Consider the following 23,380-nt stretch of genomic DNA (forward strand, 5'->3'; position numbering starts at 1 on the left):
ATTAATATACCACCCAGTCTTATTTTCGGGGAAACACGGTATATAAATAAACTTTTGATCCTTTAAAGAATGAACTGGCCCCAATTCGTAGAATCGTTGCAAACATTGCAATTCCTGAATGAGAAATACTTTGCAAATTGACTGAGGGTGGCAAAAGTTCATAAAAAAATAAAATAAAATAAAAAACAGGGCCGTCCTAAAGGAAAGAATTTGATCTTATAAGAAGCACTTTAGTGTCTGTTTAACAACCTGCAGCCCATCAACTCATCCATTCAGAGAAATTTCCTGATTGGATTTTTCAAAGTCCGCAACAAGGACAGTGATGCTAATGTCCTGAAATAATTTTTTTTTAAAAAATCCAGAACGATACAGGCAATCCTTCACTTATGACTGTTCACTTAGTGACCACTCGAAGCTAACAACGGCGCTGAAAAACAGGACTTACAACCGTTTTTCACACGCTCCCCGTGGTCACGTGGACAAAATTCAGACCCCTGGCAGCCAGCTCGGATTGATGAAGGTCTCAGTGTCCTGAAGTGGGAGGGGTGGGTGTCACGTCATCCCATTTTGCGACCATTTGGCCAGCAAAGTCAAGGAAGGAGCTGGATTCACTTAATGACCGTATTATTAACTGAATGACTGCGGCAGGGATCTACCTTCACAACTGTCTCGCTTAGCAGCGGAAATTTGGTGCTCCCTTGTGGTTGTAGGTCGAGGATTACCTGTAGTCAAAGCTACGTTTGACTTGAAAGCAGTTCCCATTTAAACTATGGCAGAGAGATCAGCAGTGGCCCCCAAAAAACACTTTGCGAAATTGTATTGCCAAATTTCAATTCCACGGGAATCGGCGGGCGGGGGGCTGTCACGGATTTGGGGCGCATTCTGTAAGTTAGTTTATTTGAGGTCCCTCGGTGGAAAAAGTTTTGCCCTGCGATGCAGCGTTTCACCCAGTGAGCCACAACAGAAAGGTTACAAACATTTTAGTCCTATAGAGATAAACAGGCCCATCATTTTCTCTGCAACTTTTCGGAAAATTAGCATTGTGCCCCTTCTGCAGATGGGTAGACTGAGGCCAGTCTGAAGGCCAATCTTTGTCTAAAAAATTTCTGGCGATTCGCAGTAAGAAAAAAACGGTTCTCCAGAATATCGTTGCCTTGTCCGCCTGAAGGACAGATTAAACGTTTATTTAAAAAGCGACATATAATGTCTACTACACCTGCTGCAGTGCCTGAACCCTCCAGAGCGAGCAAGTCTCGAAACCTCATCACAACAGCCCTGTGAGGTAGGCTTGTTAAGCTTGTCGAATGTGAGCCAGCGGGGTTGTCACAGGGAATCAAGGAATACAGATTCACATTTAGAATGGTTCTACGTTGGGAATTACTTGCATTCTGGCATTCAGAACAGAAATACCGTAATAAAATTCAAGTAATACCTCGAATTAGCTAGCGTTATATCGGACTGATCTGTCTCAACGGCAATGCTGATTCTATTTGTTAGGCAAAACAAGATTGTTCGCTCTGCCAGTAAGATAGTGAGTTGCCCACCGGCAGGCAAAATGTTTTTGATGGCTCGGTCGATATCGGTAGCGCGTTGCCCACTGTCCGCTCGTATTTTCCCTTCACAAGGAGAGCTATGGGGTATCATTTGCACAGAAGACGAACGAGCAAGTTGTGAACGAGGCCGAGGGTTCAAGCAACTGGGAACCGTCCATTGGAGTTCGGTCCCGAGCATTTCCAGCTTGGAGCCGTACGTCAGCAACGCTACGCTCGTGGGTCTAGGACAACTCACCACAACCAACTCGCTGCGGAAAAATTCCCCCCCCGCAGGATAACTTAACGCAATAAATGTTATCCGCCACTGTTTCTTCGACATAATTTCTATTTTGCCCATTACCACAAAAATGGAAATAATGTTGAAGAAATAGTGGCGGGTAACATTTATTGTGTTGAGTTATCCTGCGTAGAATTTTCCCGCGGTGACTTGTTCTGCGGCGGGTTTTCTGCACTAAGTTGTCCCGCAGTGAGTTGGCTACAGCAAGATGACCGTGGCGAGTTGGTTGTGGTGAGTGGAGTGCGGCAAGTTGGCTGCGGCGAGATGGTCATAGCCGCACGAGTTGTCCCATTCCGCCGGTCGTACACCGACTCGACCGCGACGTATCTCCCCGTACGAGGACAGCCCCCAGTTCACCGTCAGCCTTACGAGTTGCGCCACAGATGCTCCACCTGCAGCTTCTCCCTCAGTTCCTGGGCGCAGCCGCCCAACTGCATGGCCTCCAGGGTATCCAAAATGGCCTCCAAAGAGGCGCCCCGCTGCTGACACCAGCGTTTCAACATCTCGTACTGCTGCTCACGGAACTGAGAGTGCTCCAGTTCCACCAGCTCGATTTCACCGTCCTGCAGCCCCAGGCCCCTCACAAACTCTTTCCACCGTCGGACGGGCACGGCGTTGATGACGGTGTAGAGATTCCGCCCTTGTTGCAGCGAGCGGGATGGCGGGGGCCCTTTGTCCATCAGCAAGACTGTCTCGGGAAGGGAGGAGACGGGACTGCCTGGAAAACAGCAAGGAATCAGTGCCACTGGCTTACGGAACTGGGGACCCCAGTTTAACACCCCCAATATGAGTCCCTCCGGACGGGTTGGATTACAGAACCCATCAGGCTGGCAGAAGGATGACGGAGGCAGGGTGGGCTGTAAGCCATGAACACTATTTGATCTCCGCTAGCGAAGTCAGGAGCGTTGCATTCTCAAGAGCAACAGGAAGTGCAAAATAGGTAATCCTCAACTTACAAGAATTTGTTTAATTTTTGTTGTTGTTGTTTAATTACTCTGTAATCCCTTATGGGGTGGAGTCTGGGCAGTTGAATGGAGCTGAGGGTTTACTGGCCGGATGCCTTGCCTGTCACCAGTGCAGAGTTTTGTTTGGCAGATACATTTCTCATTGTGCCCAGAGAGAAAACTATCTGCCTCTACCTAGGATCGAACTCACAGCCTCCTGATTGCGAGGGGAGAGCATTTGCCTCTAGGCCACCGCACCACTCGGGCAAGCATTTGTTTAATGACCATTCGAAATGAGAACAGCACTGGAAAAAAAAAAGCCACTTAGGGTCGTTTTTCATACTTAATGACCGTTTTGATCCTCAGGTGATCAAAATTCGGATGCATGGCCACCGACTCGTATTTATGACAGTCGCAGTGTGATTCCCTTTTTGGGACTTTCTGACCGGCAAAGTCAAGTGGGGGGGGGAAGACATATGCTTTGCACTTAACTTGCAGCGATTCGCTTAGCAACCGTGGCAAGAGAGGTCGTAAAATAAGGCAACATTCCCTTATTATTATTATTATTATTATTTACATTTATACCCCGCCCTTCTCCGAAGACTCAGGGCGGCTTACACTGTGTTAAGCAATAGTCTTCATCCTATTTGTATATTATATACAAAGTCAACTTTTATTGCCCCCAACAATCTGGGTCCTCATTTTACCTACCTTATAAAGGATGGAAGGCTGAGTCAACCTGGGGCCTGGTGGGACTTGAACCTGCAATAATTGCAGGCAGCTGTTGTTAATAACAGACTGTTTTTTTAGCAGTCTAGGCCACTCACTTAGCAACTGTCTCGCTTAGAATAAAATCTAAAATAGAGTAAAATCTAAAATGAAACAAAGGCAATGCTGGGGGAGGTCAGTCGGCGGTCGTAAGTGGAAGACTACCTGTAGTGAATAAACAGCAGAACGACAATTGAAAAAAAAAATTACCAAAATGGGGTTTGCTAATGTAGCTATTTGCAGCAGGAATCGACTTCGGAACAGAAGTAATTTTCCTCTTCTTAAAATAGAGAACCAGGGCTCCAGCCAACATGGAAATACACCCACAGGCACCTACGGCTGAGACCAGAAGAAGAGCAAAATAAAGCAAAAATCAATATTTTTCAGATTTTCCAGGAGCAATGGGTCAGCCGATCCACGCCGTATTTGGAGTTGGCTTCTCTGCATAAACGCAGAAAAATTAAATATCAGATCGATTATGCAAACGTGTGTGGGTTGGTTTTTTTTCAAAGCTTGCAAGCCCCCCGGTGTTAAAATGTGTCTCGTTTCATCTTATGAAATTAAAATGAAATAAAACCGAAAGGCAAGGCAATACCACGAAACGAACGTCTAAAATAAAATTCTAAAATAAGATGAAAGTCCAAAGCAAAATAAAAGAAATATATGAAAAGTAAAAATCTAAAATAAAATAAAAAAAAAATAATGTAAAACAAAAAATAAAAAAAAATAAACATGGAAAGGAAAAGTCTAAACTAAGAAGCTAAAGTGAAAGAAAGTAAAAATCTAAAATAAAATAAATATCTGAAATAAAACAAAAGTCTAAAATGAAATAAAATGAGAATCTAACCTAAAGCAAAAATCTAAAGTAAAATAAATATCTAAAATAAAATAGAAATCTAAAATAAAGTAAAAATCTAAGCTAAAATCAAATAAAAATCTATACGAAAAGGAATTAAAAATTTGAACTAGAATGAAATGAAAACCTAAATTAAAATAAAACTGTAAAATAAAATACAGTAAAAACCTAACATTTGAAGGTGTTTTTCAGCTTCAAAGTCTTACCTTTGTCTCTGGGATCTCCTGGTGGTGTCCCATCCCAACCAGACAAATTCGCCTAGGCCTTACCACCCAAAAGCCCTGAATCTCGGCTCTCTTCCTACCTCCGTCAACCACGACTTCAGCGTGCCACAAATGGGAGCAAACAAATAATCACCGAGACCACGTACCGATTTTACAGACCATGTTGCACTGCTCGTTTTTGGAGATGCTAGGAGAGGAAATGGAAATTTAGAAAAAGTAGCATTGCTTTTCAATGGGATGAAGGGGACGGGGTGCGAATCCTACCACACACATTGGGTTGAAGACGGGATTTGCATCCCGGAAAGAATTCAGAGGTTCGCAGGCGGTCCTCGACTTATGACCACAATCGGGAACCAAAACTCCCGTCGCTAAGCGATTAGGCACTTCAATGAGCCGGCCTTAATTTTTACATTGTTTTTTCTGCTCCGGTTGCTAAGTGAATCATCGAGTTTGTTAAGTGAATCCTGCGGTGTTTAAATGAATCACCTGCTTAGCAACTGACTCGTATTTACGACGGTTGCAATTTCCCAGGATCACGTGATTCCCCCTTTGGTAATCTTGTGACGAGCCAAGTCGAGGGGAAAATTCACTTAACGACCGTGTTCTTCCCTTAACAGCTGCAGGGATTCACTGAACAACGGAGGCAAGAGAGGCCGTAAGATGGGGACAAAACTCACTTGATCACTGTCTCGTTTAGCAACGGAGATTTTCGGCTCAATTGTGGTCGTACGGCGGGGACCATCTCTAGTAAAATTTAGTAAATTCGTAAATTTGCAGCTTGAGAGCCAGGCATTTAAGCAATGATTCCTCAAGGCTGGGGGGACCTTGGGGGCTGAGGGAGTTTGGGGGCTGAGGGAGATTGGGGGTCTCGGGAGATGGGGCTGAGGAGACTGGAGATTGGGGTTCTGAGGAAGATCGGGGCTGAAGGAGACTGGGGGCTTTGGGGAAGATTGGGGTTCTGAGGAGATTGGGGTCTGGGGAGATTGGGGGTCTGGGGAAGATGGGGTGGAGGGACTTTGGGGGGCTCGGAAAGATTGGGTGTCTGGGGGAGATTGGGGTGTCTGGGGGAGATTGGGGGTCTCGGGAGATGGGGCTGAGGAGACTGGAGAGATTGGGGTTCTGAGGAAGATCGGGGCTGAAGGAGACTGGGGGCTTTGGGGAAGATTGGGGTTCTGAGGAGATTGGGGTCTGGGGAGATTGGGGTCTGGGGAAGATGGGGTGGAGGGACTTTGGGGGCTCGGAAAGATTGGGTGTCTGGGGAGATTGGGGGGCTGAGGGAGATGGGGGTTCTGAGGGAGATTGGGTGTCTGGGGGAGATTGGGGTGTCTGGGGGAGATTGGGGGTCTGAGGGAGATGGGGGGGCTGTATATTTACCTGGTAGTCAGGCTATCAGGAGCCATCGTGGGGGTGAAAACTTCGATTATGCTTTGTGGTCTTTCTCCAAATAAAATAAATACATTATTAATAAATAAAATACATTATTCTGAGCTCGGGGCACCCTAACTCTTTCCTCTCCCCACCCCAAACTGGCTGGGGGGGAGAGCTTACGTCGGACACGGCCCGCAGGTCTCTCCAGATTCGCAGAAGCCGGCAAAGCAGGATCCGCATTCGGCGTCGGTGTCTCGACGACCTTAAAATATTAAAAAGTTCGGCTTCATTTCTAGCCGCTTTCCCTTAACAACCTGGTTATTCAAGGCAGGGATTCGTTTTAACGACCGTATCAAGGAAGGTTTGCCTATATCTCTAATAATCGTTAAATAATTATTATTATTTTTAAAATCTGAAAAAAAAATCTAAAATTAACGCCGTCCGCATGTACTTACAGGCCTGCAGCGTCTCCCTGCCCAGAAAGCTGCAGTTGGTGCATTTCTTGCAGCTTAATAGATTGGGGACGTTCAGTTCGTCGAAATAGCCTTCCGCGCAACCACACTCGGTGTCCTGGTTGTCTCTGCACTCCCGCACCGAAATTGTGTTAGTGCCTGCAAAACAAAGCATTTTTCGATGGGCGAAAACCTAATCACTAGTGGGATCCAACCGGTTCGGGGCGAACCAGTGGTTGCCACCTGCAATCCCGTCCTACATTGCTGTGTTTTTACCCTGCACACGTGTGTGGGCAGCGCGCGCAAACGAATTGCCTTGTTTTGTGATGCCGCACGCATGTGCAGATGGCGGCAAAGCAAGCATGTATGTGAAGCCCACCTCTGCTCCTAATAACTGTGGGCAGTGGGTGGACGTTGTATTGGGGAGGGGGGGGCGTTTGGAGCCAGTTTCCCAAAATCCCCCTCCGCCTTGCATCGGGTCCGATTTGGCATGCGCGCACATGGACACAAACACACCTTTGGGTGCAAAGTTTGGAAAAACTGAACACTCTCTCCTGCCAATCGCCCCCCACCCCCGTCCCCACCCAGCCCCCCTCCGTCCACGCTCCGTTCTCACCTGTGCAAGATTTGCACTCTGAACAGTTATCACTGTCGTAGTGGTACTTTCCTATGGGGCAGGGGACGGGTTTCGCCGCGCTATCGGCAGGCCTGGAGGAGGAGGGTCCTTGCAGGGGGGAAAAGGGGACAAAGAGCCAGTGAGAAAGATGTTTTTTCTTTTTCTGGAACGGTTGCAGTGAGTAATGCCTATGTTAAAGAGTTTGAAGGTTGTTCTGTCCATCTTTCTATCTATCTATCTTCCCTTCCTTCCTTGCTTGCTTCTTTCATTTCCTTCCTCTTTCCTTCCCTCCATCTGTATGTATGTATGTATGTGTCTGTCTTTCTGTCTGTCTGTCTATCTATCTATCTATCTATCTATCTATCTATCTATCTATCTATCTATCTATCTATCTATCTATCTATCTATCTATCTATCTATCTATCTATCTTATCTCTCTCTCTCCCTCCCTCAACAACTGGAGAAAAAACAATGGCTACCAACCTGCCTTCCATTGAGGACCTATATACTGCACGAGTCAAAAAGAGGGCTGTGAAAATATCTACACACTCCTCACATCCTAGACATAAACTGTTTCAACTCCTACCCTCAAAACGACGCTATAGAGCACTGCACACCTGAACAACTAGACACAAGGACAGTTTTTTTCCGAACGCCATCACTCTGCTAAACAAATAATTCCCACAACACTGTCAAACTATTCATTAAATCTGAACTATAATTAATCTTCTCATCGTTCCCATCACCCATCTCCTTCCACTTATGACTGTATTAACAAAACTTTGTTGCTTGTATCCTTACGATTTATATTGATATTGTTTCCTGATTGCTTATTTGTACCCTATGACTATCATTAAGTGTTGTACCTTATGATTCTTGATGAAGGTATCTTTTATTTTATGTACACTGATAGCATATGCACCAAAGACAAATTCCTTGTGTGTCCAATCACACTTGGCCAATAAAAAATTCTATTCTATTCTATTCTATTCTATTCTATTCTATTCTATTCTATTCTATTCTATTCTATTCTATTCTATTCTATTCTAATTTACTCTGAGAGCTTATGCACCAAGACAAATTCCTTGTGTTTCCAATCACACTTGGCCCATAAAAAAAAATTCTATTCTATTCTATCTATCTTTTTATCCCACCTTCATTTTTACAAATAACTTAAGGTAGCAAACCTATCCAACATACATTCCTCCTCCTATTTTCTCCATAACAACAACCTTGTAAGGTTGGGTTGAGCTGAGAGAGAGAAAAAGAGGAACTGGCCCAAAGTCACCCAGCCAGCTTTCATAGCTAAGGAAGGACTTAGAACTCACAGTCTCCCGCACTCAGCTGACATTCATTTTCATGGACTCTTGTTGAAACAGAACTCAGAGATCATCTAGCCCAACCATGTTTTGTTTAATGGGGTTGGGGGTGGGAATCACATGACTTACCAGGGTTGCTATGATTTTCTGATCCTATGGATCTCAAGCTTTTTTTCCTCCTAAAAGCCGATCCTTCCACTTCTCGGAATATCTTCCTGGCATCCTTCACGCCATCCAGGACTTGCGACCCAGCCGAGAAAAGCAGCAAACTCACCAGAAAGATCTGGTAAAAGGAAAGGAGGGGGAGATGAGGAATCCTGCCTCGGGTTCGGGGTTGGACTAGATGACCTTTAGGGTTCCTTCGAAACCGTCACAATTCCACGAGACGGGAAAGAGGCAGACAGTAATTTTTCTGGCCAAAAAAGAGATGGTTGGAGATTTGTCTAGACCAGCGTTCTCAATTGTAGCAACTCTTAAGATGAACGAACTTCAACTCCCAGAATTCCCTACTCGGCTGACTGAGGGATTCTGGGAACTGAAGTCCACCCATCTTTAGAGTTGCCAAGGTTGATAAATACAAGGTAATCCTTGACTTTAAACCACAACGGAGCCCCAAATTTCCATGGCAAAGCGACACCTTTCTGAAGCGGCTTTTGCGCCCCGTTTTACGGCTTCCCTGGCCACAATCGTTAAGCGAACCATTGCGGTTGCTAAGTGAATCACACCACGGTGAAGAATAACAATCAGCAACCCAACCCATTTTCGCCGTGAGCTAAAAACATACTTATTTATTCAAGCGGGACTGGCTTAATAGTTTTATTAAATTTTAATTGGGGTTTTATTGTTTTAGGGTTTTAAATTTTTTCATTTTTAATGTCGGCCTTTTTGTAATATGCTCTGTTTTAAATTTTTTAATTGTATATACATTGAGTTTTTATCTTTTGGCTGTACACCGCCCTGAGTCCTTCGGGAGAAGGGCGGCATAAAAATTTAATAAATAATAATAATAATAATAATAATAATCCGGCCCTGGTGATTCATTGTTTGTTTGTTTTTTCAATCTTGCTTCCAATTCTATGGCGGTTATTGGGCTATTTAACATTTTTTTTTGCTCTTCTGTAGTTCTATTCATTTTTGTTGCCTCTATGTAGGGTTCGACTTTATCTTCTGCTATATATTCCTGGTTATATAACTTTGAAAAGAAGCTTTGTGTTATTCTCAACTGCGTCCGTCATTTTAAGAGGAAGCAAACGCTGCAACCATTGCAACGTCCCCATGATTACACGGTTAACGTCCAGAAGCTTGGCAACTGTCTCGTATTTATGACGGTCACAGCATCCGGGGTGTGTGTGTGTCACAAGATCTCCTTTTGCGACAAGCATACAAAAAATGGGTAGTGCATGAAAGAAAATGATAGGTATGATGGAATATATACAGAAATAAGGGACAATGGGACAAAAAAATATAATTTAAGGATAAAAAGTAATTAAAAAGTAATAATTAAAGGAAAACGAGAAAGGGAAAAATGTAAATAATAAGAGGAATACCGAAACAAAGCTGATGTAAAGAAGGAATATAAGTTTTATGTTAGTGTTTGTTATGTCTTGTTTTGTTGTTGTTGTTAAAAGATTTTTAAAAAATTAAAAAATGACAGACGCAATCAAAGGTCATTCAATTTGGCACGATCACGTGAGGAGGACCCACTTAAAGACCTGCATGGCTTACGGTCGTTACGTCGAGGACTCCCTACCTTTCCAATGAACTCCACTTCAAACAAAGACCGTTTTGTACCTCGCCGAGAATACTTGCCTCTTTATCCATGCGTCTCCCCAAAATTGCCCGCCTTCCAACTTCTTCTTCCTTTCTAGATTTCTTTTATCGAGACCTTTCTGGAGAAGACAAAAAACCAAGACGCGACAAATAAGGACCCTCCCTCCCCATCCCAAAAACAGGTGCTCCTCATCTTACAACATCTCAGGTTTATTTTTTTTTAGACCCTCGTTTCTTGTGTTCCTCGAGGGTGCCTGCCCGTCTTGCCACGAGACAAATATGTTTCCGTTTGGTTTCACTCTTGCCCTTTCGGTCAGACCCGGTTTGCTCCTCACCACAATAAACACCTGTCGACCTGAACTTCGACTGCATTTTTAAAAAAGAACCCAGTAGGATATAAAATGAGCCACACACACACAAAAAAAATGTTTAAAAGGATGCGTTCTTGCCAGGAAAATTCGGAGCAATTTCGGTAAAGCGGAAACTTTTAGTTGGAGCCGCTCAGGACAAAAAAAACAAAAACCCAGCTGATATTCAGATTTGGTCTTTTTTTCCTTTCTTTCTTCATCCCTCCCCGTCATTTTTCCTTCAGCGCTAGGCATTCAGAAGCGTCAACCTACTTTTCTAACATCACACCAAGAATTCAGAGTTTTTAGAAGACATTTTCCCCCCCCTATACCTGCCCCACCCATCGCTCTGAGCAAGTTTCTAGAGCTATTCGCCCTGCATCAAAGCTGACATCCTATTTCCAAAATAGATTACCCCCTAGGAGCAGCAGCGTGGGCCCTGCCCTAGGAGATTCTTATCGTGGGTACAGTCAGCTCCAGATTAAATCTACTTCCTTTCCCGAAAGACGATCTCCTCCCTCCCCCCCCCTTTTAACCCTTTCCCGCTCAGAAAGGAGGAGGGGAGCACTTTGCACATGCTTGCACATGCTCTCCTGCATGGAACCCAGAGTCTTGTTTTTGCACTTAAACGATCTTCACCTGTTTGCCGGTAGGACAATCCAGGCCTATCTCACTCTGCAAACATTTGAAGGGCATGAAGTGCAAAAAAAAAAGAGCAAAAAAGCAGCAAAAACATGAGGACTAGCATCTTGGCCAGGATTGACGTGGCAGGTCTCCCCATCTGTTACAAACTCCTCATCTCCAATCTCAGGCTGGGACTTGAAATGCCTCCGATAGTTCTTTTTTTTTAAAAAAGAGAATAGGATAGTTTCAAATCTCGGCTGCATTAATCCAGATGACCACCAGGGGGCCAACGGATACCACTTCGATGGCCCTCTAGGGGCCCTCGGTGGAATTGCAACTCCATTCTTGCAACCCTAGGGGAGAAAAGCTAATATTAGGGCACCCAGGTGGCCGTTTGAGGCCTATGCATTAACAACGGCACACACACGCACATAATAATTGTGCGTACAAGCACAACCTACTGCAGGAATAAAATACGCAAGCCTTTTACAGGAACTACATTTAACTGAGGTGGGACAAACCAGAGAACCTCAAAAACAAGGTTAAGATTATGTGTCGCTTAACAACCTGGTTGTTGAAATTAAACTGCCTCTCAGGTTGTCAAAAGACCTTGACACGTGTGTGTGTGTGTTTGTGTGTGTGTGTTTGTGTGTGATCAAATATCTCCAGCTTCCTGACGTTCAATTATCCAACCATGGTAGTTCTCCATCTTTGGTGGCTTGAGAGAAACAGGACTGTCCCTTCTCTTGGAAGGGTTACTGGCTGCCTTGCATGCTACAAAGGGCTGGGCTAGATGATCCTTGGGTGTCCCTTCCAGTTGCACTGTCTTGATTCCCAGTTCTCTGTCCTGCTTCCACTTCACAAGATGTTTGCTTCCTTTGCAAAAAAACCCAAAGTTTTCAGAAAAGGTGGTGCCCTTTAAATATCACTCTCTGTGCACTTATTAAAAGCACCAGAATTCTCCCATGGTGAAAAAAAGAAGTTTTAAAAAGTTTTTAAAGATTCTTAAAAACTTTTAAAAGTTTTTTTTTTTAAAAAAAAGGGTTTTAAAAACGTCTTTAAAGAGTTTTAAATAGTTTTTAAAGATTCTTTAAAACTTTCAAAGTTTTTTTTTTTTAAAAAGCAATTTTTAAAACCTTTTCCCAAGGTATTTTAAGATTTTTTAAGCGTTTTTTTTTAAAAATGGTTTAAAAAGTTTTTTTAAAAAGGTTTTAAAGGTTCTTTAAAAGTTTTAAAAGTTTCAAGTTTAGTTTTAAAGTATTTTTAAAACAGTTTTGAAAGACGGTTTTAAAGTTTTCTTTTTCATTTCAAGTTTTAAAAAAAAAAAGGTATTGGAAAAAGTTCTTACCGACATTTTTAAGAGTGGTTGGTTTTCCGATTCTTTTTCAAAGGAGGAAAGACCCCCCCCCTCCCCAATTAAATTGGGACAGATGGGGAAAACAGGGAAGAAACTCAAACCAATGCTGGAGCCCACCCCATCACTAAGACTCCCCATTCTCAGGGCTCCAGTTAGAACGAGGCAGAAAACCAGAGGCCCCTTTGCGAGAATCAAAGCAAGAAGTGACAGCAAACTCTCACTTACCTGTATGAATGAAGAGAGTTGAGACTTGGCTTCATCAACCCTGTGCCTCGTTCAGAATTAACCCGGCAGTTTCCCCGTCTGCGTAAATGACGTTTTGCAAAATCGGACACCTGCTGGTACTTACCACAGCAGCTGATGCATGAAGAGACCCCCACCGCGCATCGCTCGCATTAAACGTTCAGCCACCACCAGCACCCAAAGGGCTCGGGAAACCAGCCCCCCCTACACCTCCCCCCCCCAAGCCGTGTGCCCTAGATGTCTTCGAAGGAAAGTGAATAGCAACCCACAGAGGCAACCTTTCAGGTCTGTATGGCAGGAAGGAAATGCAATTTTTTTAAAAAAAAAAAGAACCAAAAAAATAAAATAAAATAAATGAAAAGTGTAAGCTCTTTTTTTCAAGCCGAGGGATCCAGCAGGAAATTTTTAAAAAAGTTGGGGGAAGAGCAAGAGAGAGAGAGAAAGAGAGAGAGAGAGAGAGAAAATAATAATTAAAAAAAAACCTTAAGGGTTGGGTGAGGTTGATAAAAATTTCATTCCTTCCTCTCTTTTCAATTTTCTTGAAGATCGAATTCAGGGTGGAAAAAAAAAATTCGGCTGCTTTTAAGGGTTCCAGAGGAAGATTAATAAAAAAAATAGTTACGATTGCCGGAGTTTTTTGTTGTTGTTGTTTTGAGAATGTGATTTGGTGAACTTTGCCGAAGAGTGAGCTTATTTCTCGAAAAAAAAGGGAATGAGAAGAGGGGGAAAAAAACACACACACACCGCCTTTTATGCAAATAGATCAAAGGCTCGGTTTGCAACGCGGCTGAAAGACAAGATGGGAAATTATGAGCGAAGGAGGCAGTGACTGACGCACAGGGCTTAGGGGGGGGGGTTTTCCCCTCCCTCGTAGAAAAAGAGGGGGGCAGTACGGCGATCACCCCAGATAACCGTGGTTAAAAAGAGGCACCGGATTGGCATCTATGGTTATGGGCCGTCCTCGGCTTACGACCAAAACTGGGAGCACAATTCCCATCCTAAGCAAGTGTTTGTTAAACAAGACGCATCCAATTATCCTTTTTTTTTGCCACCGTCATTAAGTGAATCGACTCAGTTGTTAAGTGAATCAGACAGTCATTAAATGAAGCCCGCCTTCCCCATTGGCTTTGCTCGTTAGAAGGTCGCCAAAGGGGAATCACATGACCTCGGAACACTGCGACCGTCGTAAATATGAGCGGGTTGCCAAGAGTCTGAATTTGGCTCACATGATCCCAGCGAAGCTGCGACGGTCATTAAGTGTGAACAGTGGCCCTAAGTCGGCTTTTTTTCAGTGCCGTTGTAACCTCGGTCACTAAATGAATGGTCGGCGGTCGAGGAAAGCCAGTCCCATAGCAATGAAAGTCCACCAAAGGAAACAGGCGAGGCCCCATCTGCAAAAACTCACGCCGATTTGTGTTTCGTATCCATATCTTGGTTTGTGGAGCAAGCCGCCATGGGCTGCATTTCCCACCCTAGTCCAGCAAGCAATGATGGTTTGCTGTCGCACCCAAAACTAGCAACAACACCCCCCACACATCCCTCCTCCACAATTCCGCCCCAGGACAGGAAAAAAAATTCGTAAGATTTAATCGGCCTTTAATGGGGGGGGGGGAACCAATTACGCCAAGCAACCACATTTGCAAAAAGAAAAAGAGGGGGGTGCCAAAATCAAGACCACCCCCTCCCCACAGCGTCTCTGGGGAGGGCAGCCACAAAAGCCACGGTAGGAAAGAAACTGAACTAGTTACACCACCATCCCTTCTCCTGCCCCATTGAAAAACGGGGGCCGATAGGGGACGGGGCCCGCGAGAATACAAGCGTAATAAATAAGCAAGGTTATAAGCCAACGCAAAACGCAACACACCCCGGTTTTAAAAGGGAGGGGGGAGGTTGCAAGGGAAAAAAATGCATCGTTTCGGAGTTACGTCCAGTGGCTGATATATTTGGGGGGTGGGTTTTGCTTCCACCGTCCGAGCGGGGCCCCAATTTAGTTTTTCGTCCATGGAAGAAGTCGGCCTTGGAATCAAACAAGGACAATTGTCATTGGAAGGGCCACCAGCGTCCCCGACAGAAGGGGGGGGGAGGCAGAGGGGCGCCGACGTCCCGAAAGATGACCTCGATCTCGCAATTCGACTCAACAGGCTGCTCTTCCATTTTTCCTTCTTCCGCAAAAACCTGGCAGAAACTTCACCCTTTCCGTTACCGTCCACTTTCCCGATCCTCGGATCCCTTTCGTTATCCTTCTTCGCTCGTTTCCCTTCTCCGACCTTCCGGTTCTTTCTCCTTTCTTTCTTCCTTGCTTGATTTCCGAAAAACAGCCCAACCTCGGCTTGACCCCGGTTCCTTCCCGGTCTCAGGATGCTGGGGTTGGACTAGATGATCTCTACGTTTGTTCTGTACAACGCTTTTCTTGCTGTTGTGTGCACCTCCTTGGCAGGGAAAAAAACACTCCCAAGGCGGGGCGGGGTGGGGGGGAAGGAGGAGTCTTTATTTTTTCTCCTGCTGGATGGGAAGACCCCATACCGCAACGGGAGCAAGGGTGGGGGGTGTGTCATACCCACTGCCCAGGCAGAATAATCAAGGCTGGAAAGTCCCCACCCACCCTCCGATCCTTCTTGGTGCTCCACTGTGCATGGCACGGACCGAGCTCGGATGAGCAAAATTTAGGTCAACTGGAAAGTGGTCGATTTGGGGAGGGGGGGGGGACAACGGCTGATGGGGCCTACGTCCAAGAGGGAGTAACAAGGCTCAATTCCTGATATGGGGAGATTTGGGGTAACGAGGGAGCCTTAGTTAGAGGGAGGAAAAGCCGAGCGAAAAAAACAACGGAGAAAACATCGCACGGGGAGCCACTGGAATGATCCATCTTCATCCTTTGTGTCCAGAGAGGAAAATTGAACGAGGAGGAATGAACAGTGCAAAAGGTAAAACTTGGGCTTCAAATTTGAAATTTCTGGGAAGCTGTTGCTGGGGCAGGGGGGGGGGCCCACCCTCCGGGCCCCCCACTTTTCCTTTGTGTGTCATGTCCTCGGGCCAAGGCCGCACAGTGGCCGCAAACACATCGATTGGAAGCGAGCACGCACGAACAGAGAAATGGTACCCGTTTGGGATGCTGTGCTCTGTCCTTGTGCCCACCCCTTTGGGGTGGCTGGGTGGTCTTGATGCCCACGGAGGATGGGTGGGACCGCAGAACCGGACCTCTGTCTTTGCACTCGGTTCTCTTCTCCCGACGCTTCTCATACCTCCCTGCAAGAGACGAGAATACGGGATATTACAGGTAGTTCTTGACTAGCCATCATTCATTTAGCGAACGAAGTTACAGTGGTACTGAAGAAAGTGACTTGTGACCAATTTTCACACTCACGACCATTTCAGGCTGACGACACCGCAGGTCATGTTAAGCAAGACAGTTGTTAAGTGAGCTTTGCTCCATTTTACGGGCCTTTCTTGCCACCATTAAGTGAATCCCTGCAGCCGTTAGAAGGTCGTCAGAAGGTCTCAAAAGGGGATCACGTGACCCCCCCCTTTTGCTGCGAGCATCATAAATATGAGTCGGTCGACAAGGGTCTGAATGTGGATCACAGGAGCGCAGGGATGCGGCAACGGTCGTAAGCGTGAAAACCGGTCATAAGTCACTTTTTTGTTGTTGTCGCTTCAGTCACTAAACCAATGTTTGTTAGCAGAGAACGTTTGTTAGAGAACAGAATACAGAATAGCCTTGCAACTTTGAACGGTCGCTAAACGAATTGTTGTAAGTCATGAACTATGTATAAAGAAGAATTAATTCATCAGGGTTGTTGTGGTCTGCCAGCAGCCTGCGGAGCTGGCAATGGAGTCGGACAGCGATGAGGCTGAGGAAGAACATGGGCCAGTCCTGGAGGCTGGGGAAGGCCCGGATGAGGGCTCTGCGTCGGAGGCAGAGATAGGGCCAGGGCTATTGGGGAGTGATGTGCGGACTCCGGAGCCTCCAGAGACCAATAGTAGTGAGGCAGAGGAACAGGAGGAGCCTGTTCCTAATGCACGCATGAGAAGAGCTGCCAGAAGGCAAGAGCAGCTCAAGCAAAGAGGACGACTCGGGAGTAAGGCCAGGAGATGATTGGCCCCTCCCATAAGGCTTAAAACAGACCAGCAATGGCGTTTGGGCTTTGCCGGAAAACAACATTGATCGCTTCGTCTTCTTGCATTTATTTTTGTATCGGTGTCTTCTGAACTTTTGCCCATGAAAGGCCTTTGGCAGTTTGCCTAATTGGATCAAGGTTTGCGATAGGACTGAGGAATTTGAATTGGGAGGAATTCGTTTTAATTTGAGTTGAACGACGCTGGGATTGAAGTCATTCTCAGCTGTTCAAATAAAGGTTTTTTTTCATGGACTGAGTTTCCTACTACCTACTGGGTCCTGGGTCACAACAGGGGTATGTTTCCTGCCTGACTATCCTCCAAGGCTGATAGCACCACAATTCAGCATCCTCTCTCCCCCCCCCCCGCACATCCGAGAACAGCCCAGGAGTCCCCTAGCCCGGCTCAAAGTCCCTCCACCACCCTCCCGCCACCCATACTTACGAGGCCGTAAGCGTGGAGTTGAGCAGCAATGTGGTGTGGAGCCGGTACAGCTGGCCCAGAGTCAACTTCCGGTGCTGAATCGCCGGCGGGTCGGAAAACGCCTGCTGCGCCTCCGACAGCTCCTCGCTCGCAGGCTCCTCATCCGGCCAGCATGGCGACGGCGGTCCGCTCGTGACGGCGACCACCAACCCTGGAGAGACGCAGATCCCCGGCGAGGACATCTCCTCCGCTTCAGAGAGTTCGGAAACGCTGCTGTTATTGCTGCTGCTGCTAAAGACCCTGCAGAGGGGCTGGACTTGGGGCTCCTGCATGGAGGGACACCCGGACAGCGTGACGGGAGGAGAAAGTTCGGACAAACTTTGACTCTGGATGAGGAACAGCGAGGGCGATAGCACCTGCGCGAGGTTGGCTTCCGATTTGGACTTCAGCACCTTAGTCTTGGCGGGGAGGAGCTGGACGGGGGTCTGCCGACGCAGTTTTGGGGACCCAGTCTTGGCGACATCCTCCTCCTCTTCTTCCTCCTCCTCCTCCTCCTCGGAAGCCACCGTACCCCCCTGCGGCAGCGGGGGCTCCACCAGTTCGTGTAGCGAGCCGAGCGAGAGGGTCCCGTAGGCGCTGTCGAAAGACGAGCAGCTGCAGGGGCTGGGTTCCGGTTTCGACAAGGGTCCGGGGGTGTCGGGGAGCGGGTCTCCCACCTCCAAGGAGGGCGTGGCGGAATTGGGGAGGGGGCCGATGCTCAATTCCTCCGCTGTGGGGAGGAACTGGCTCCCGTCGAAGGAAGGCGGAAGGAATTCCTCGCCGGTCTCAGCCGCGATCACCGAGATGGTGTCGGTGGAGCCGTCGGAGAGGCTGCAAACCAAGGGAGGAAGTTGGGTGAGGGTCATCTTGCAAGCTGGGTGAGGATCCCCTCCAGTGACGTTTTTAAACACCCACCTCCACCCCCCACCCCCCAGGGACTTACCACTGCTGGGAGTCCAAGCTGCTGGTGCTTTTCCGGAGGGTGGGAGGAGAACTGGCTTCCGAGGAGTCCCTGGTGCCTTCCTGCTCCCCTTCTACTTCCTCCTCCTCTTCCTCTTCCACCTTGGCTTCCTCCGCGACCTGAGGAAGCCGCTGGTTGCGTTGGAGCTCCTGCAGACGCAGCTGCTGCAGCTTATTCTGTGGGAGGGACAGCAGAGCAGGGTCACCAAGATAAGACTTTCTCGGGATAAGGGAGATCGTCTGGTCCCGGAGCCAACGGGTGGATTGGCTCCAGAAGGGAACAGAGGACAGGAAATAAGAGCGTTGAACGGGGGTGGGTGGGGTGGGTGCTCTTGGAAGGAATTTTGGAAGAAAAAAAAAACAAGAACAAGAAAAAAAAGATTTATATAGCCTAATGTATACAGAGGGAGGGAGGGAGTGAGCGAGGGAGGGAGGAAGGAAAGAAGGAAAGAAGGGAGGAAAGGAGGAAGGAAAGAAAGGAGGGAGGGAGGGAGGGAGGAAAGAAGGAAGGAGGAGGAAGGACGGAGGAAAGATCAGAAAAGGAAGGAAGGAAGGAAAGAGGAGGGAGGAAAGAAGGAAGGAAGGAGAAAAAAAGAAAGAGGAGGGAGGGAGGGAGGGAGGAAGAAAAAAGGAAAGAAGGGAGGGAAGGAAGGAAGAAAGAAGAAAAAAGGAAAGGAGGGAGGGAGGATTGTATTATGCTAATGAGAGTTCAGCTAGAGAGGATGTTCTGTGCATCCATGTTAAGACTTTTTATTGTTTTGTTCTGACCTCCCTGGGAAAGAGCCTCCAGAGCCCAGCAGTGCCTACCTGGGCGTTACAGACAGCCTCCACCCAGCTCCGGCACAGCGACTGCCCGCTGGTCTGGAAAGTATAGGCACACACGGCGCTGCCAAACTCATTCAGGTAGATCAACAGGAAGGATCCTTGGGGCGGGAACGGACAAAAAAAAAAAAGAAACCCAAAAAGCTTTAAAAAAAACCCCCCAAACTACAGGCAGTCCCCAACTTACAACCTGTGGCAGGAAAGGTCACAACATGGGGCAAAACTCGCTTAATAGCTGCCTCGCTTAACAAACGTAAATTCTGGGGCACAATTGTGATCGTAAGTCGAGGACGACCGGGGATCAGGATCTCTAATGCGACGAATTAAGAAAAGTTTTTTAAAGTTGGGGATTTCGATGGGGAGCCCGGGAGAGCCTTAGTGTGCCACGTGTGTGTGTGTGTGTGTGTTTTACCTGGATCCCTGAGCGCCCGACACACCAGCTTGTCGATGAGGAGGGGCTGACGGACGACTCGGGTGCGTTCGGCCTTCTTGGCCGGCTTGGTGATGAGGAAGAGGTCGGTGAAGAGGAAGCAGTAGACGTCCATCTGGCCAGAGGGAGAGAGAGCCAAGAGGGGGGTGAGAAGCAGGCGGGGAGGGGGATCTCCTGCCCTGGAGACCCCAGAAGAGGGACAGGAGACCGGTGGGTTTGGGGATGCCTGTGGATGGAAGGATGGATGGGAGGGAGGGTGGGAAGGAGGAAGGAAAAGAAAGGGGAGGGAAGGGAGGAAGGAAATAGGAATGAATGAAAGAAATATAGCAAGGAGGGACAGAGGGAGGAAAGGAGGAAGAAAGAGGGAAGGAAGGAAGGAAGGATCAGAAAGGAGAGGGAGGGAAGGAGGAAAGGAAGAAAGAGGAAAGGAGGGAGAGAGGAATAAGAAAAAGAAAGAAAAGAAAGAATCAGAAAAGAGAGGGAGGGAGAAAAGAAAGAAAGGAAGAAAGGAGGAAGGAGGGAGGGAGGAAAGAATAAGAAACGAAGGAAGGAAGGAAGGATCAGAATGGAGAGGGAGAAAGAGAGGAAGGAAGGAAGAAAGAAATAGGAAGGAATGAAAAATATATAGAAAGGAAGGACGGAGGGAGGGAAGGAAGAAGGAGAAAGAGGGAGGGAAGGAGGAAGGGAGGAAAAGAAAGAAAGAAAGAAAGAAAGAAAGAAAGAAAGAAAGAAAGAAAGAAAGAAAGAAAGAAAGAAAGAAAGAAAGAGAGAGGAAGAAAGGAGGGACTGACAAGAAAATGCCAACCAGAGCTAAATTATGCATTTGTGACTTTCTCTGGAAGGGAGAGAAGTTTGGGACATTTGGAGACTTGACATGTTCCGATCATCCCCGCAAGCAGAAAGCTAGCACACTTATCCCTTCCCACAACCCCTCCTTTCTCCCGTCGGCCCCAAAGCTGAGCCAGCGCCCCCCACCCCCTCACCCAGGCTCTTTGCCAGCCCCCCAACCCTTTTCGAGGACCCACCTTGCTGTCTCGGCCTTCCCTCATCTTGAGGGGTCCCTCCAGCAGCAGCTGTCGCGTCTCCTCTCGGGACGTCCCAGGGATCGGGCCCGTCAGATCCAGGCGCTGAAACTCCTTCAAGATCTGGTGGGGGGGGGAGGAGAGGAAGCAAAGATGGGGGGTCATTTTTGGCCTTGAACCCCAAAAGCACCGTTTGGAAACAAGAAGCAAAAACAAACACAAACTGAGTTGGGTTGAGCTTAACCATGGTTAGTTTCAAGCCGGATCTTGGCTTCTCCTCCCACTGAGATGGTTCCATATACACGTAGTCCTTGATTTATAACTAGTTCTAATCTCGCCTTGGGCAAGAAAGCCAATTGGGTGACTTTGGGCCAATCACCAGGCGATTGAGAGTTCTAGTTCCTCTTTAATCATGAAAGCTGGGTGACTTGGGACCAATCACACCAGGAGACGGTGAGTTCTAGTCCCTCTTTAGGCACGAAATTTGACTGGGTGACTAGAACTCCCAGTCAACTAGGAGACTGGGAGTTATAGTCTCGAATTAGGCACGAAAGCCAGCTGGGTGACTTGGGGCCAGTCTGCCAGGAGACTGGGAGTTCTAGTCCCGATTTAAGAATAAAAGCCAGCTAGGTGACTTTGGGCCACTCACTAGGAGACTGGGAATTCTAGTCTAGCCTTGGGCGTGAAAACCAAGTAGGTGACTTTGGGCCAATCACCAGGCGAGTGGGAGTTATAATTCCTCTTTAACCATGAACGCTAGTTGGGTGACTTTGGGCCAATCACCAGGAGACGGTGAGTTCTAGTCACTCCTAGGCAGTCCATCATAAATCGAGGACTACCTGTGTAAGAGCTTTGGGGCTCTTACACGGATGCCCCGCCCCCGATCCCCGCCTCACCTTGTCCACTTCGTCGGTGCTGCCCTCCACCACCTCGTAGGCGTCGATGCGGTTGACGGTGGTGGCCAGGCGCTGCTGCTCCTGGTGGTGACGCATCCGGGAGTTGACGTGGTTGATGAACTGCTCCACCGCGTTGATCTGCGGAGGAAAGAAGCACACAGATATCACTTCTCGCTGAGTTTCTGTCAGAGTTTAGGCAGCGTAACCAAGTATTACGAGATAAACCCAGGTGCAAAACACAGCACGCAGCACAGAGCCTTTAAGGTAGACTGTGACGGAACATGGAAGCTCTACTGAGCCTTCGGGATTGATCGGCAGGTAGCTGGAAGGGCGGGAAACCGAGCCCACTTTTCAAACGACGTTTCCCTGATGTTCTTGCTCTAGTTTCTTTTTCATTTCATTTCATTATTTTATTTTAATTTGTATCCCGCTTTTTTTTTTTTTTTAAAAAAAAGGTTTTACAAATAACTCAAGGTGGTGAAAGTATACAATGCTCCCTCTTTGGTCTATTTTCCCCACAACAACAACAACAACCCTGTGAGGTGGGCTGGGCTCAGAGACATTGGCCCAAAGTCACCCAATTGGCCTTCATGCCTAAACGAGACTAGAATTCCCAATCCTGATGATTGGGCCAAAGTCACCCAGTTTCAACTCCCTCCGAAATATCCATTGCTGTTGCTTAATTGCATTTGGCCTCTTCAATTTTTCCATCTCGGAAAAGTTCGGAGTACAAAACTGCCAAAAACAGAAGGTGTTTTTTGCCCGTTGAAGGCAAAGAGGATAGAAGAAGTTTAAAAAAAAAATAATAATAATAATAAAATCGACCCACTCTCAGAATTGGTGGCCAGTGGCAGGAAGTTCCCTAGGTTAACTCGGAGCGGTGAGAAAATCCAGGTCCCCCCCCCCTTTCTGAATTCCCATTGGTGGACCTTCCATTTTAACCGAGATAGTCAGCTTATCGAAGGACATTAAGGCTTTTTCGTCTTTTCCTTATCTGTCCCTCACCAAAAAGAAAAGAGATTAAAAAGAGTTTTGAGCACAGATTATCTTCTCCCTTATCTTATTTATTTATCTTATTTCCGGGTAAGAGGAGGTGGCCCTGTCAGCGGGTGGGCGGGTTGCAAAAAAATTCAGACTTTTTCTATTAAACTGCCCAGCCTAGTTTGGCTTTCGCAAGACACACTTCTCGGCTGTGGGAAATGCGGGTTACAGAATCACAGAGTTGGAAGGGACTCGCGAGGTCATCCAGCCCAAACCCCCCAACCCCCCCCCCCCCCCGTTCAGGCAGGACACCCTACACAATCCAGGCCAAATGGCTGTCTGGTCTCTTCTTGAAAACTTCCAGTGATGAAGCATCCACAAGGCAAGCCGTTCCTTTGATTAATTGATCTGGGATGACAGAATAAAGAGTCGGAAGGGGCCTCAGAGGTCATCCAGTCCTGCCCCCTGCTCAAGCAGCTGACCCGATTGCCGTTTCAGACAAACGGCCGTCCAGTTTGTTTTTGAAAACCTCCAGGAATGGAGCACTCACAAACTTTTGGAGGCAAGCTGTTCCTCTGATTAATTGATCCGGGATTGAAGAATCACAGAGTTGGAAGGGACCCTAGAGGTCATCTAACCCAACCCCCTGCTCGCACAGGAGACCTTGTACCTGATCCACTCTGATCCTTGGGCTTGCTTGCCTTGCCCGACCGGGTGAGTTTTGGACCTGCCCATCCATCCCCTCAACTCTCTAGCCATCATCTGGGAACTCGGTTTAATCCGCTTACCATGCCGATGATGGCTTCTCGCGCCTCGGGGTCCTCGGTCTTCTTCAACACAGACTTCAGGAGCAGAGGGTACTTGGTCAGGCGCTGGTGTGGCTTCACCAACATGTCGCTCAGCTTCAGACGGTTGCATTGTTTGTGTTTCTCGGCCCACTGCGAGAGAAAGGGATTATAAGAGAATAGTCACC

General features: G+C 47.2%; 2 protein-coding genes across 4 annotated transcripts in view; both read right to left on the reverse strand.

Annotated features, from left to right (window-relative positions):
- Positions 1–1,934: 1,934 nt before the first annotated feature.
- Positions 1,935–12,862, reverse strand: TNFRSF25 (TNF receptor superfamily member 25). Its single transcript, XM_058161438.1, has 9 exons — positions 12,825–12,862; positions 8,507–8,736; positions 7,059–7,166; positions 6,446–6,601; positions 6,171–6,252; positions 5,997–6,056; positions 4,769–4,809; positions 3,753–3,881; positions 1,935–2,548 (listed from the first exon to the last, which is right to left on the reverse strand). The coding sequence occupies exons 1-9, from the start codon at positions 12,860–12,862 to the stop codon at positions 2,196–2,198; spliced, it is 1,197 nt and encodes a 398-aa protein (XP_058017421.1). The 3' UTR covers positions 1,935–2,195.
- A 1,470-nt stretch (positions 12,863–14,332) lies between these two features.
- PLEKHG5 (pleckstrin homology and RhoGEF domain containing G5) overlaps positions 14,333–23,380 on the reverse strand; it is a 33,800-nt gene continuing 24,752 nt past the window's right edge. For all 3 annotated transcript variants that reach the window (XM_058161295.1, XM_058161297.1, XM_058161298.1), the window contains 8 exons: positions 23,196–23,345; positions 21,427–21,564; positions 20,534–20,653; positions 19,491–19,623; positions 19,064–19,179; positions 18,240–18,433; positions 17,279–18,127; positions 14,333–15,964 (listed from right to left, as the gene is read on the reverse strand). In XM_058161295.1, coding sequence (XP_058017278.1) covers positions 15,955–15,964; positions 17,279–18,127; positions 18,240–18,433; positions 19,064–19,179; positions 19,491–19,623; positions 20,534–20,653; positions 21,427–21,564; positions 23,196–23,345 — 1,710 coding nt within the window. In that variant the 3' untranslated portion in view covers positions 14,333–15,954. The remainder of the gene's footprint in view (positions 15,965–17,278; positions 18,128–18,239; positions 18,434–19,063; positions 19,180–19,490; positions 19,624–20,533; positions 20,654–21,426; positions 21,565–23,195; positions 23,346–23,380) is intronic.

This window comes from Ahaetulla prasina, chromosome 18 (genome assembly GCF_028640845.1).
Source record: "Ahaetulla prasina isolate Xishuangbanna chromosome 18, ASM2864084v1, whole genome shotgun sequence".
In the NCBI taxonomy this organism is placed as follows: domain Eukaryota; kingdom Metazoa; phylum Chordata; class Lepidosauria; order Squamata; family Colubridae; genus Ahaetulla; species Ahaetulla prasina.